We start from the raw sequence: 14,769 nt of genomic DNA, 5'->3' as shown, positions 1-14,769 counted from the left end.
GCGATGGCATCACTGTATGAAAGAAGGATGTGATTCTTGAGGATGTGACTTTTGACGAAACCTTGACGAAAAGAGGAGTAATCTGCCACGAGAGAGAAAAGTTCAAGATTTTAGTTTTTTGATAAGGTATCATTTTTTACATAAAAGTCAAAGGTAGGAAATTCGATTATCATGTACTGTATGCTTAGTATTTAGTTTTCCCAATTTTTTGATCGAACCAAAGTCTAGTCTCTTTAACTCAAACCTTTATAACTCGAATATCTCCTTAACTAGAAACAATTTTATGGCCCCTTTAGTACAATTTCTTATAAGAAGTCTTGCTCCAAAATCCAAACTCAAAATTTTCTTTATTCGAGCGAACTTACGTTTCCCGTGCGGGGTCGAGTTATTGAAACTCAACTGTAGTGTTCACGAGTGTTTATACTTACTTTTTTTAGCTGCTTAAGGTCTGCTCTTGATTCTTTCTGTTTTTATCAGTACACGTTTTTTATAAGAACATCCAAAAATCTTGAAGCCTCAGGATGATCTTAACTTTTTAAGTTTTTAGCCTAAAAATTTTCTTAACAATTTCTTATTTTCACCATTTTGTAAGCATTTTTGTTCATTTTCTTTAGAAATAGGGTGTTTTTTGAGTCCACAAAGCCTTCAAACGTTCTTAACTTGTTCTTAACATTTTGGCAATCGAAGCCTTATGTTCTTATAAAAAAACATGTACCAGATGTACCAGGCGACCAGGGCTTTTTTCTCGACACCATTCTATTTGTAACTTTTTACAAATATTCCCTAGGACTTCGCTTGAAATGATTTCAGCGTTTTTCTAATTGATACTGACGTCACTTCGACCAAAGTTTCTGCTGTTATCTTCGTCTGAGGAAAAAAATTGTACAGGAACTGATACTTGTTGAGATGTTACGGTTCCGTTTCGCTCCGGTGTGATTTTCGTTACAGTGAAAGTGTTCATAATAGTTTCGGAACGTTTCGGAGCAAGAAAACGGAGCAGTTACGTTCCGTTGAAAATAGTGGAGCGAAACTGTTTCGATCTGATTTGCTTTGTTACGTCTTCCTTTTTGAACTTTCGAATTTTGACGTTTACACTTGTTTCGGAACCGTAACGTCTGAACATGGTCTGAATTTGATCCTTTTTTAAGTCAGATATCGCACACTTCAAGCAGGTGCCTGATTGGAATAATGACAGAAGGGACATGTTGATGACATTAACAGGAGCTGTTAAAGGAAATTAAAATCCAACTTAATGTAATCAGACGGTCTCCGTCGGACATTTTTTGTCAATCTGTACTTGAAATCTCTGCATTAGTTTCGTATGGTTTTCAATTCAGGCAAGAATTTATTTTCAGTTATCTCTGTTTTGCGGGAACAACATAAAAGCGACATTGTCCATTAATTTTAATTCTATTTCTCAAATGAAACCAACATTATACAAAGAGATAAAGAATGTTTTCCAGGGTCAAAAGTGTTGTGTAAAAACGTAAATGTGTTTTTATAAGAACAAACTATATAATTACATAAGGTTTCGATGGCCAAAAAATTAAGAACATATTAAGGCTTAGCGGACTCTAAAACATCCAATTTCTTAAAAAATCACACACAATACTCACAAAATAGTAAAGTTAAGAACATTTTAAGAACACTTTAAAGCTTGAAATTTAAGGTTAAGAACATTCGAGAAGTTCTTGAGACCCCTTGAGAGCGCATCTAAAATTAAAGATATCAGTGAAGATTTTGAAATGTTATATTTGCGGCGATCACTTTTTATTACACCTTTAAATCTTCAAGCAAGATCACATTAGTCTCAATCGAAGTCAAGTTTTCGTCGTATTGTCCAAAACGATGAAGCTTAAGCAAGGTTAGAGGCAAACATCAACATTTCCACCAGCGATCTCGTGAAAACGATACAGTCCACGGAACTTAAAATCCTAACTAGGAGATTCGAAAGAATCGTCTCTCCTAGGTCTAAAATATTTTGAAGCCTTCGGATGTTCTTAACAAATTTTTGAGTATTTTAGTCCATTTTCCTAAGAAATTGGGTGAAGCCTTTGGCTACATGTTATTGAACACAACATGGAGGGCGGGAATCATATTCGTACGCTCTCCGCCCATGATTTGTTTTGTTTTTATGCGTTAAGTGAATTTTAATTAGCACCCATTATAGCATGTTACATTTTTATGAAAGCTTATTAGTCATACATTATTTGAGCAGATAAATAATCATCTTTTGATGACAAATTAAAATGTTATTTAACGAAACAAGTAATGTAGGTTATGAGAATTGGAATAGATTTTTTAGTATGAAAATACTCTTTATAAGAATAATTACGATGAAAATAGCCAAAAATTAAGAATATGGTAAGAATATCACCATTATGGAATTTGGCAACTGAACCGAAGAATGTCATTTTTAGAAGCATTTTATCATCAAATCGCGACTAATTATTCCCCAGCAATGCTAAGAGGTTCCACAAAAATGCCAAATGTTTGCCTGAGGTATGTATTACATGCTAGATTTTGCTGGCTTTGGATCTAAATCTAAGAATACTGTAAGAAAAGTTCAGAGTGATTTTCCCAAAAAGTGAAGAATATTTATGATGAAATGGAAAAAACATCATTCTTGTAAGATAAAAAAGCTCAAGGATTTCCACATTATAAGTTCTGTTTCGGACACAGTATGTGTAATGTATTGTACTACCGGACAAGCTGAAACGTGGCCATAGTGCAATTAGGCAATGAATCACGTATGCAAACAAAGAGTAAACATAATTGCATAATTATGGATCCCACTAAATGGATTTCCTTAAGTAACCCATTAACAATAGCGGGGAGGCTTTTAATTAAAACTCAAATCTCAAATCCTTAAAATCAATAGACATTATTAAGGGGCTCACAGCATTAACATGAACTCGCCTCCGCGAGTTGAAAATTTCCTATAGCTAGGGATTTGTGAAAACACTTTAAATAGGCTGATTAATTTCGCCTACATGTGAACAAGGCGGGGATTAAGTGCGACATATCACAAATCCCATTACCCTATCATTAAAAATCTCTCTAAAGGATTTTTTTTAATAATATGAAAAATCAGAAAATGTAGTGTGGGTGTTTTTCCTAATACATAATCAAACCTTTATGAAATTCAGCACTTTTTATGAGTAGGATTCTTTCATAAAAGAAGGTATAAAAAATCACAATGGAAAGAATTAGATAACATCTTAAACTGTGGCTTCGAAAAGGTATTGATGCTATACAACTTTCACAGCATGGTGACGAATATTATTAATGCTAAAGTTAATTCGGTTAGCATGCTATCTATTGTCATTTTTTTTCGAATCACAATAACTCTATTGCAATGTCTTTTCTTTACCACTGATTTTTTTATTTGAGTTTTTTTGATAATAGACCCACATATCTTTTTAGCATATTAAATATGTGACAGTAAGTGCGGGGGAAATATAAAAAGACATGGGATGGTGTTTTTCTATTACTTTGTTATTTTGATCATCTCTGATAGCTTAATGAACATTTGGTGATAAGAAACAGTGAAGGTAGGACGTGATTTAGAAATCATCAAATCAAGCTTGGTGCTTTTACAAAATGACAAGTCTTTGATTACCTAGATGTATATGAAGAGAGCTATTTTTTTAATAGAATGTCACTAGTATTTGAAACGGATAGAATAAATATGTTTTTAACAGGAGTGTAGTGAATTGGGGAGGTAATTATCCAAAGTTGGTATTTTTACGCCTATGAATATTATTTTTAAAACATTAAAAACTTTTAAGGTATTTTTTGAACTTTTTAACAAAAAAATTGCTAAGTTTAGGTGGAAAAGCAAATAGGTGCTGCAATTAGCAATCAAACGCGCCTTACAAGAAACAAGACCCTTTATAAGTTCATTCACATCCCTGTTTCACTGACTCAATGGGATCCCCGCCCCATTGAAAAATTTGGCAAAAATTTCGTACCCGGTGGGAAAATACACTACAATTTCAGCCAAACTTGGAAATTGACACCGGGGTTGTGAGACAGAAGTGTTAATACTTGCAGTAAAACATTTAGCATGAAAGACATTTATGTTTCATATGTGCTTTGGTAGACTAGCAAACTAGTCTGTTAATTAATCATGTCAGAGGGTGGGAACATAAAGGCGGCGGGCGTTTGCTAGAATAGGAGCTGGGTAGGAGACTATCAAAAGTTGGTAAGAGGCTGTTGATTGACAGGGCTTTCAGCCCTTGCCGCCGACAAAATTTCTTCGCACGCTTACCTAACTACTTTTCCTGCGCAATACCGTTCAAGCCCAACCAGTCTAGTGTTTTGCTTAAAATTGTTTCACTTATTAATCCCAACCCTTATTATATTAGTCATAGCTTTAAGAATAAACCATTATTATTTAGAATATACTATAATAAGAAAAGATGACGAGTTGGACATTGTCGGCGCTGCTGGTCTCAGTGCTTGTTGTTGCATCATACGCAGATGTCTACATGCAAAATATGAGGTAAGATTATTTCATTTATATCTTGGAAAATTTTGAAAAAGACTCTTAGAAACTTTTTGAGCCTTTGGAAACAAACCTGATTAAAGACTTATACTTCGAATCAGTACACCAACATTAAGTTTATCGTACAAATTCGGCAAAATTTCAGTTTATTTTTTGCTATAATTTTTAGCGTATCGCTTTTATAGGACCGTGCACAGCACAAAGACATTATTTCTACGGTCAATAATTTCCCATATTGGTCGTTTAAAATAATATATGAGGTACCTAGACCCTCGATACAACATAAGGCTATGTATCTTTACTTTGTTTTCATTTCGTTTCAGAGGAAGCAACAATCGTTTGAATGGAAAAGGTCGAGACCGTCAAAACGCAAACAGGTATAATACTTTTACAATTTTGTAAGATTCACTTTAAGTGACGTGACCTCTTTCGTTTTGTTGCCACTGCACTTGAAGGAAGCACCCTCATTGACACTCCTACTCTTGTCTCCCGAATAGACGGGGGGTCCGAATAAGCAGGGGGTAGGAAAATTTTCTAAATTCTAATAAGCGGGGGGGGGTTGGTGGAATAAGACAGGAGTAATTTGAAGACAGAATTTTTTCAAACTGGTATCAATTTCAACAACAAAAAAGAAACTTTCACAAATGAACGCGTAAAATAAGAACCAATACTAACAAAAAGGAAAATTTTAACAAGTTTAAGGTCTATCTACACTGGAATAAAATATTGAATTATTCGAATTTAATTAGCGGGGGATGGATTTTTTTGTCTCTTAACAATTAGCGGGGGGGACGTCTATTAGGGAGACACTCCTATGAATGGAAATACTCGATGACATTTTCTTTTTGCCGCATTCTAGACTGTTCGATTCACAAAATAACGCTCGTGGTGGCTACAACGCTGGAGGTCTTATCTATTATGAGGGTTCAAAAGTTGTTTTAGAATGGACCAATCAGCATCAATGCGGTGGAGACAATAATAATTGTGAATTGGTCGTCCAATACATGTGCAGTGACAAATTGAGAAATGGAATCACTGAAAAGTAAGTCAATTTTTAGGATTAAAAAAAAATCAAAATTTCAATTTTCTATGGTTTTTATAGCAAAAAACGAAATGGAAAATTGAAATTTTTTCGAACTTTTGAACTGATGGATATCTACACGCATTGTAAGTCGATCTGATTTGTGGTTTTCATGAGGTAATGTTTAATACGGAAGCACCCAAAAGGACCGGGCGTTTGCCATTAATTTTGGATTTGAACAATAAAACTTGTAACAAACGCCCGGGCTATTATGAGAACAAAAGATTACGTCATTAATATCATGAATCAAGAATTTCGTCATATGGTATGCCAGGGAAAAACAGCAACAATTTGCATCAATAAAAATCCTCATAGTTTATAGATTTGTTTACAACCTTGATCTTGTTATTGTTTGAAGGTTTAGTTTTCAACTTCGGTACGAAATCGAACACAAAATAACAATAATGTAAAACATTTGACATTAAATATTTTCATTTTTAGGACCATTCCACAAAAATTGACCGATTGTGAGAAGGATGACTGCGATACTGACCTTGAGTAAGTGACGTCTTTCTCGAAACGTCACAATGACGTCCATCTAACGTCCATTTGACATTCATTTAACGTTTAATGAACGCTCAAACAACGTTCTATGATTCAGCGGGTCACTGAATCGGGAGTCTGCATCTGCAACGTATCTCAAAAATAATGTTAGCCTTTTTAAAAAGAATTAATAAATCTTAGCTGAGGTTCAGCTATGATTGAATTAGCTTTCCTTAGTCATTGCTGAAATATGAGGGTTAAATTGTTCATAATTTGTACTCAGTAAGTTTGCGACCACAGTCGAGGTCAACCCGAAGGCTCCCTTTTACTTTAGCTGCCTAATTGAAGGCAGGAGCGCCACTCCTTTCCTTTAATTTCTCCATATACTCTTGATTCTTTGCTTGATTGCAAAGCATCAATTAGAAAGGTATCAAGTGCCATTTTAAGACCCGGCCAGGACCTTGCACACCGTACTTGGATTTTCTACTTTTCATACTGCAACCGTTGTTCTTAGGTTTTGGTCAATTTTGAGGCTCATTAACTTAAAAGATTAAACACCTTTTCAACAAATACGTTCTTCCATTTTAGATATGGAATGCATGAAGACCATGCTTATTACGAGCACTGCTACACACGAAAACGTAACCATGGACTCTACACAGCCGATCAGGTAAATAAAAACTCGTTCTTGTGTATCCCAGGCTTTATATACGTTACTTATGGACTCCATAAAATATAATCTGGCGCTATCAGTAAGCATCAAAAAGCTGATAATACGTAGGGGACATGGTTGATTTTTACTACGATGTAGTTCAAAATTTATTAATAATTTTGAGTATTTCGCGATTCTCAGAATTTCAAGTTCGGGCGAGAATTGCAATTCCAGTTTACTTCCACTTTATTTAATTAGATATTTCACAATCTTGGAGGGAATAACTTCTAGGTTATATTTACAGCCTTTTTAGAAAAACTTTGAGCTTTAGATACCAAGATGTCAGAGGGCCATAGAAGTTAGAAAATGCTTTTACCATAACCTAGGTTATGAATTTGATTGGAACGAATACACTTTAATTTCTCCCTTTAAAGGGACATAAAAGTAATAAAATGTAAACATTGCGCGAACTACGTGTCATTAAAGAGAACAATTAAAATCACGTGTCCAAAACAAACTTCTAAAACAATTGAACAATCAAAATTAGCCATATTTGGTTTGATTTTTTATTTTGACATGTGACATTTGTTTTGATTTTGTATCCCGCCTATCCCGCTGCATTCAGTTTGTTTACAAATTTCGTCAGTACTTTTATCTCCCTTTAACTTCTAATTTGTTATAGGACATGAACAACCGAGCTACAGCCCGTCATACACGACAAGATAATGGTGGTACCAGATACGGTTATGAATGCCCCGAAGAAAGAGATTATTATCCTTATTTTGGCCCAACTCCATGGAAGGTGGAACATTTTTTAATTTAGTTTTATATACGACGCTCTGCTATTCGAAACGCTCCCTTCTTTGATGAAAATTTAATTCCTTTTGAAAATCAACAAAGATGAGAAAAATTGCACTGTAAGGGTGTAAAATTTGGAAAATCTGACCATATTTTGCCAATGAAATTATCAAATTTTGCAAAATCTTCTCTGCACTGTAAGGGTCCAATTTTAAAGGCCTAACTTTAGACTGCAGGTCGTTTTTCAATCGAATGCCCTCGGGGATTCTATTCTAGTGTGGACACTCTTTAAAGTAGGAGAGAAGCATGGAATACTGAGAACGAATAGGTTTTCAGAATTTCACTGATATATTTTTCAATAGCAAAAACATCTTAAGCCAGACAGGAATTGTACCGATACTTTTCTTTGATTCTAGCAACCTTCTAGCAAGGATTATAAATCTTTTGATGTCAGAAATGGAGCCAAGATCATTTTTCCCTTCACTTTGTTCGCTTCATTTTTTTTGACTTATTGGAACATCTTCCAGGTTTTGGATCTGGGAGAGCTACTAATTTTCCAAGCTTAATTCAAAAACCACTTGAGTTATTAAATTTATGAGGGAATTCCCCCTTTTTTATTAAAAATTATGGTCAGCCTTGTTAGTGGATTGATTCTCACAAAACCTTTTGCATTTTTAACTTTTCCTTAAATTTCAGGATATCGTTGTGATGACTGGCAACACGGCTCGATGTCCTTATTACAAAGCTGAAAGTCAAAATGTTAAAGCAAGATCTCACTGTGTCTCCAACGTTCATGACCTTCCAAAGGAAGTAAGATCAGACACCAACAATCTGAATAACCATTTCAAAAAATATCCAGTTCCTCAAACTGAAGAAGAATGCCAGGTTAGATAATTTAAAGATATCTTATTTTTTATGACATAGACAAGGAAACAAACCTCTTATGCTGACAAATTAGAAAAAATAAAAGAATCTTTAAAATTTTGTGCTCGCGTCACGCCGAGAGGGGAGAAATTCCTTTTTTCTTTTCTTTAAAAAATGCTTTCATGTAACAGGCTAGTAAACGGTAGGAGATACGTTCCCTTTTTGGGTCTCATGATATAGGGCACAGGCTATATGTCGATAATATCCGCATTTTCCAATTCAATGTAAATCTGGCTATGGTGAAGAGAGACCCATGATGAAAAGAACCCAAGTTGGATTTTGAACAACAGGTCAAAATCCAGTCGAATTCAGGGCCTTTCATTCCCTGGAGATTTTGTCTTTTGTATTCAATGAGTCACTTTTCCAACTTTTCAAATAATTTTAGGATTACGCTAGTACTCTTAAGAAGGATGGTCAAACCTATGAAATCACTGGCGAATGGAAAACAGAAGCCGCATATGGTATCCCTGCTCCAGATTGTATCCAATCTCCTTACTCACGTGACAATCACCTTGGTAACGGTAAAGGTGGACAACCAAACAGATATGAATGGACCATTCCCAATGAAATCCATGATCAATGTACTCTCCGTATCAGGTAATAATTTAATTGAACAAGGTTTGATTTTCATCCATGAGCACATATTTTAATCAATAAAATATATCTTAGGTCAAATGTTATAAGTATTAGTCAGATTTTGGTAATGAAGATTCGAAACGATAAATTGGTCAAACAACTCGAGATTTGTGACCATGTTTTTAATTTCAAAGATTTCAATTTAGTAATAATTCATTTTCTACTGTTAAAGCCTGGATTTTCTCCTCTCCATTTATAATCTGACATTTTTTTAACAAAAAATCATTATTCCTTTTTTCAGATACAACATTTCCACTGGAGAATTCCCATGGGAAACTGATTTCAAATCAAGTAAGTATGCGCATAAGATCCCACATCGATATTGTCCTGAATTTTTCCGAGATCTTTCCACTATTTTTCCCACCATAACCGGCAAGAGATTGGAAAGGGTACGAAAAATCTTGTGTTTACTCACGAAACCGGCTAACTTTCCGAATCTCTTTTTTCAACTACTCGGACTCCTGGTCATTTTCCGCTAGAAAAGTGGAATCTAAAGTGGGTAGAAGAATCTTTTTCAAAACGACGATTTGAATCAAATCAAAGGCCATCAAACCCAGATAATCAATATTTCAAAAAAAAGAGATCTGACTCTACATAAATATGTTTTTAAATCAGCCAAAAATTCCAACGTAATATAATAAACCGTATACTTTGTTCTTGGTAAAAAACATAATGTTTCTTTTTCGAACTTTTAGATGGCCGTAACCGTGGCAACCAACCATGCAAAGCATGTGCAGTAAATCTTGGAGATCAACTCGGTATTGACGAATGGGATGCGCAAGATCGTGGCTACATTTTGACTGGAAACCCCGATATTTTACCTTTGACTGATGAGAAAGGTGATGTTGAAGAAAAATTCGAATTGAAATTGGCTGTCAACACTGACCAGTATGGTAGAACCTTCGAAGACAGGTAAATAGATACATATTTGCTAGATGGCCAAATGGTTAAAGGCGTCAATGTTTAAAAACCAGGGGCTCGCAGCTCGAATCCCCCTCTGTCACTTGTTCCAAAGTTCCGTTCAGTTCAGAAACAGCCGAGACGTAAAGACGAATAGATTCATTCGCTTGATGGCCAAAGGCGTCTTAAACAGGGGATTCGTGGTTCAAATCGCCTTCTCCTTTCAATGTTCCTTTCAGTTCATCAGACTGTGGAATCCGTGAAAACAATCGAGAGACTGAATTTATTTTGACCATTCAAATTTCCTTATCGTTTAATTATACTTATAAGTGTTTTAAGCTCTTTTTACTTTTCGTACGAATTTCAGTCTCGATGAAACGTAGAAGGTGACATTTCTATCCGTAAATTTATCAAATAATCTACAATATTCTAAAAATGATTCCTCAAAAGTCTGGAGAAAAACCTGGACTAATAGACCTTATCGGAGTTTTTGATTCTTCTAAAAAAGCGATGCATTGTGGGATTGTTTCGAGTGTATTATAATAGAAATCTCTTAGGAATTCCTTGAGGGAATTCTATTGTAATACACTCGAAACAATCCCACAATGCATCGATTTTTTTTAAAAATCAAAAACTCTGATAAGGTCTATTATTGAGTAAAGTTAAAGTTTCGCCTGATAACTTTGTATTGATTATTGCGATTATTATAGATCCCATATGTTTGCCATTCGTGAACGACCAGCCGGTGTCCCTGCAAACGCTGTCATCCACAATCTGGAAGTGAAGGGAAAACGAGGAAACATTGTGCAAACCTTCCCAGCTACCGAGTATGATTTCCACCATTTTTCAACTTGCCAAGAAGTCAAACAAGGAGATTACATTCATGTCCAGTAAGTCCAAATATCTTGACCACGTAATGAAGATTCTAGATAGCCTAGGTTTCTATGCTGTAAACTTGTTACTTTTATTTCGAAGTTTTAATGGTTTACAGGCTAGTTCCTAAATCGATATGCATTCTAAAATAACATCGATTTCAGGGCTCGATTCAAAACTTCACTTATTTCCCATCCAGAACACTTGACCCATGTGTTTTTCAAACAAAATTTCCAAATGCGGGGCAAACTTAAGGCTTCACTTTTTCAATAAGATAGCTTGAAGCTCATTTCTAGCCCCTTCGTGTCTTCACACTCAATGTAAAATAAGTTGCTAGTCCATACAATTTTCAACAATTAAATTTCCACCGGCGGCCATATATTTAAAATATGTAATGTTGAAATGTAACGTTTAGTTGGACCGGTTCAGACGACAATCCTAATAACAACGCTGGTCAAGGAGAGGCTGGTACTGACAGATCAAACATTGTTCTTCTTGAAGACAAAGTCTATTCATACCCATCCACTAATTTCGGAAGAAGTTATCCAAAGAACATTTCCAAAGCAAGCTTCTTGGGATTCAGTTATGAAGATGCACAGCTTTTAGCTATGGCCGGACCACGTAAGCGTTTTATTTTATTATTCAATAAAAAAAAAGACTTATCTGTGTCTTTTCGTAAAAGCATGATTCGAGCCAAAGCCTAACCTAGCTGTTGAATGTGAGAAAGTCGACACGAATACTTGAAAAATATATAAACAAAGTTTAGGCTAGAGTTAGTAAGTTTCGACCACAAGCGAAGGCGGCCCAAAGGCAGCTTTGAATGTATGGGAAGGTGCCGCATTTTTCCAACTACCCTTAACCCTTCTCTTTAGTTGCTAAGCATCAAACAAAGACCATTTTTTAGATCTTGGGTATGACCTTTGAGTCAAACCCACAAACTTGTACACCGTAGTAGTGTACCAACTGAGATGCTACGGTAATAAAGGGGGAAATGGGATTCTCAACTCAACTCAATTTTTTGCTTTTTCTATAGACACTGGTGGAGATATTGAAGAGTTGGATGAGAATGGTCCAAGCTTTGATCTCGGAATAAGAAAAATGGATAAACCAGGAATTTACAGGTAACATCAAGTTTTGATTCACTGTCAAGTTTATTTCTATGTTCTCAAATTATTCTCTGGATCAATTTCGCGACTAGTCCTAGCGGTTTGACAGGTAATGACGGCCCGTGTGAGCTTCTTTTAATCCTCTTAACAAACATTTCTAATGAATAGTATCTATAGAGCATCCAACTTCCATTTACATAGATCCCGTAACAAGAATATGCAAAATTTACTATCCTTTTTTTCTTCCAAATTTTTTTCACTTTTAGATTCTTGTGTACTCGTAACAACAACTTCACTAACCGTGGACAAAAGGGTTGCATCAAGGTCGTTGCCAGTGCTGCTGGTGATGCTCCAGAAAAGTAGGTTCCTTTTTTGCCCTTTCTAAAGGCCGGTCTCCATTTTCGCGCGACATGAGCGAAAACTTTTTGACATTTTTGTAAGGTCGGTTGAAAAATTCCAAAATTGATTAACGATTGAAAAAAGTTGAACTTGATCTTTTCTTTAGGCAAAAAGGCTTAGATTAGAAAAAAACTGTTACTCATTTCATTTTCCCATTTCAATATCTTTCCGAAATTTTTTTAAAAGTCAATAACAGGGAGGGCCTTTATTTGTGATCTTAGAGTACCTAAATACACAAATAAAATAGCTAGCCATGTATTTCTGAAAGTGGACAGAGGCAGTAGATTACATTGAAACTTTCCTCTTATTCCAACCCTTAGCGGGACTAATAATCAATTTTCAGATTTGTTAGACACTTAAAGGGACTTAAAGGGGCTTCCAGCTTCAAAAGAGAGGGCCACAACCCCCTACTTTTCACTTACTTAGATATCCTCGGGGATTCGTCCAATTGTCAAAATTCTAAATAGAGAATTTTAGAAAGAAATCGATAAGTTTTTACTTTATTCATGTTCATGCTTTCTTTTATTTCAATAGATTCCCTGAAGAGAGCAATGACGTTAATGATGCGTTAAAAACAGTCGAAGCGGAAATGATGAAAGATTTGAACATGTCTTAAGTGTCCGAGATTTAATTTGATGTCCGGCAATCGAATAATATAGATTTTCTCTTGTTATAACAAAATGAATTGGCATAATGATATCATAAACTTTAGACGTAGTATGTTTCTTTAGTATGAGTACACTAAGTGTATAGAAATATTTCTATTCTAGACGCTTCCAGGGTTTTTAATACCTTTTGGAATCCCTATAAAATCTAAATACTCTCGTACGAAATCTGTACTGGTTTTCTTGTGGACTTTTTCTCGATATAATTGACTTATACTATACTATTATTATTTGATAATATACTATTTTATGTTTTATTTATTTATAGTAAACTGGGTTGTAATTTTTTTGATAATTTCTTTAATAAAGTTTCATTACTATTCATGACAGATGCAGATACTTTTGTCTTTATCATTTGCACGCTTTTTTTTATAAGAGCATCCAAAAATTTTTGAAACCTTCGGGTGTTCTTAACTTTTTGAGTTTTAAGCCTTAAAAATGTTCTTAATATGTTCTTATTTTCACCATATTTTGAGCATTTTTGTTCATTTTTCCTAAGAAATTGGGTGTTTAAGAGTTGCAAAGCTTTAAAATGTTCTTAACTTGTTCTTAACATTTTGGCCATCGAAGCCTTATGTTCTTATATAGTTTGTTTTTATAAAGAACGTGTATCCTTCCTATTGGAAAATTTAAAATTAAGGTATTGTTATCAATATCAACAAATCGTGACTATTTTTGACCAATTTCTTCGAGTATCAGGGACTCTAACATCGGTTGTTGACTTCATTAGCAAAGGGAACTTCCAGCTTTACAAAGCAATCTTAGCAATATCTTCAAGTTAGAAGCATATTTTCCGGGGTAAAAAATTTCGATTTTGACTGGGTTTTAATTATCCGCTTAAAATTAGGTAATTTCTTTCTCACCGGGTTATCCACCGGGGCGGATCCCACCGGGTCACTGATACAAGGGTATCAAAAAAACTGGTAGCCAACACCATGATAACTACCGCAATCTTTATCTAAGTTTACCAGACTACATATTCTCACAATATTAGTACTTCAATAATTTAGGCCCAACCCAATGATTAACACATCGCAAATATAACTCAGCTCCGACCCCAAAATTAAAGAACAATGAAAAAGAGAGTATATAAGGCGAGTCGATGAGATCAAAGTGAGCAGTCGGATGATTTCATCAATATAAAAAAAATGGTGAATTTTCAAGGAAAAGCTACATCAGGCATTCTTTTGCTTTGTCTGTGTACAACTTTGGTAAACTCCCTTCGTCCAGCGATTTCCATCGACGTGATCAATTCTGCGTGTAAAACAAAGGCATCTTCAGAGTGCATCAATGTTGTAGAATCTATCGCAGTCTACACAGAATGCTGGAAAAGAGAATTCAGAAATTGCAATCGTGGTTTTAGTGCTCTCAATCGGCTTTCTGGTCATTGTGTCAAGGTCAAGAAAGAATCAATCATTTGTTATCTTGACGAAGATGAAGTTGAACAATGTTTTAATGCAGTATATACAATTGAACAATGTAGCAATTGATCATTCAGAGGCCCTCGTCTTTATCCCATCACTTGACACAATCAAGAAAAAAGCTAAAATTGGTTACCAATTTCAATCACCCGACAAGCCTTAAATATTTCCCGAAACCCTGGCTTAGCGATGTCAAACACGTTTTCTTAGCTTTATTTTTTAATTTAATCATAATATAAACTCATGTACACTATTGACTGTGTGAAAAGTTGACTATTGAAAGTTTTGAAAATGAATTTTTTTGACTTTTATTAACCCATA

At 34.9% G+C, this 14,769-nt stretch overlaps 1 protein-coding gene across 1 annotated transcript; it reads left to right on the top strand.

Annotated features, from left to right (window-relative positions):
* The first annotated feature begins 4,388 nt into the window (after nt 1-4,388).
* Nucleotides 4,389-13,362, top strand: LOC136817842 (protein DD3-3-like). Its single transcript, XM_067074179.1, has 15 exons — nt 4,389-4,507; nt 4,834-4,887; nt 5,370-5,552; nt 6,033-6,089; nt 6,663-6,744; nt 7,409-7,528; nt 8,221-8,409; nt 8,834-9,045; nt 9,326-9,375; nt 9,780-9,996; nt 10,695-10,874; nt 11,273-11,478; nt 11,891-11,978; nt 12,230-12,322; nt 12,897-13,362. Exons 1-15 carry the CDS (start codon nt 4,425-4,427, stop codon nt 12,976-12,978), a joined length of 1,896 nt encoding a protein of 631 aa, XP_066930280.1. The 5' UTR covers nt 4,389-4,424; the 3' UTR covers nt 12,979-13,362.
* The last annotated feature ends 1,407 nt before the right edge of the window (nt 13,363-14,769 follow it).

This window comes from Clytia hemisphaerica, unplaced genomic scaffold (assembly GCF_902728285.1).
Source record: "Clytia hemisphaerica strain Z4C2 unplaced genomic scaffold, Clytia hemisphaerica genome assembly, whole genome shotgun sequence".
Classification (NCBI taxonomy): domain Eukaryota; kingdom Metazoa; phylum Cnidaria; class Hydrozoa; order Leptothecata; family Clytiidae; genus Clytia; species Clytia hemisphaerica.
The sequence above is the reverse complement of the archived record's forward strand: the minus strand, read 5'-3'. Positions and strand labels throughout refer to the sequence as shown.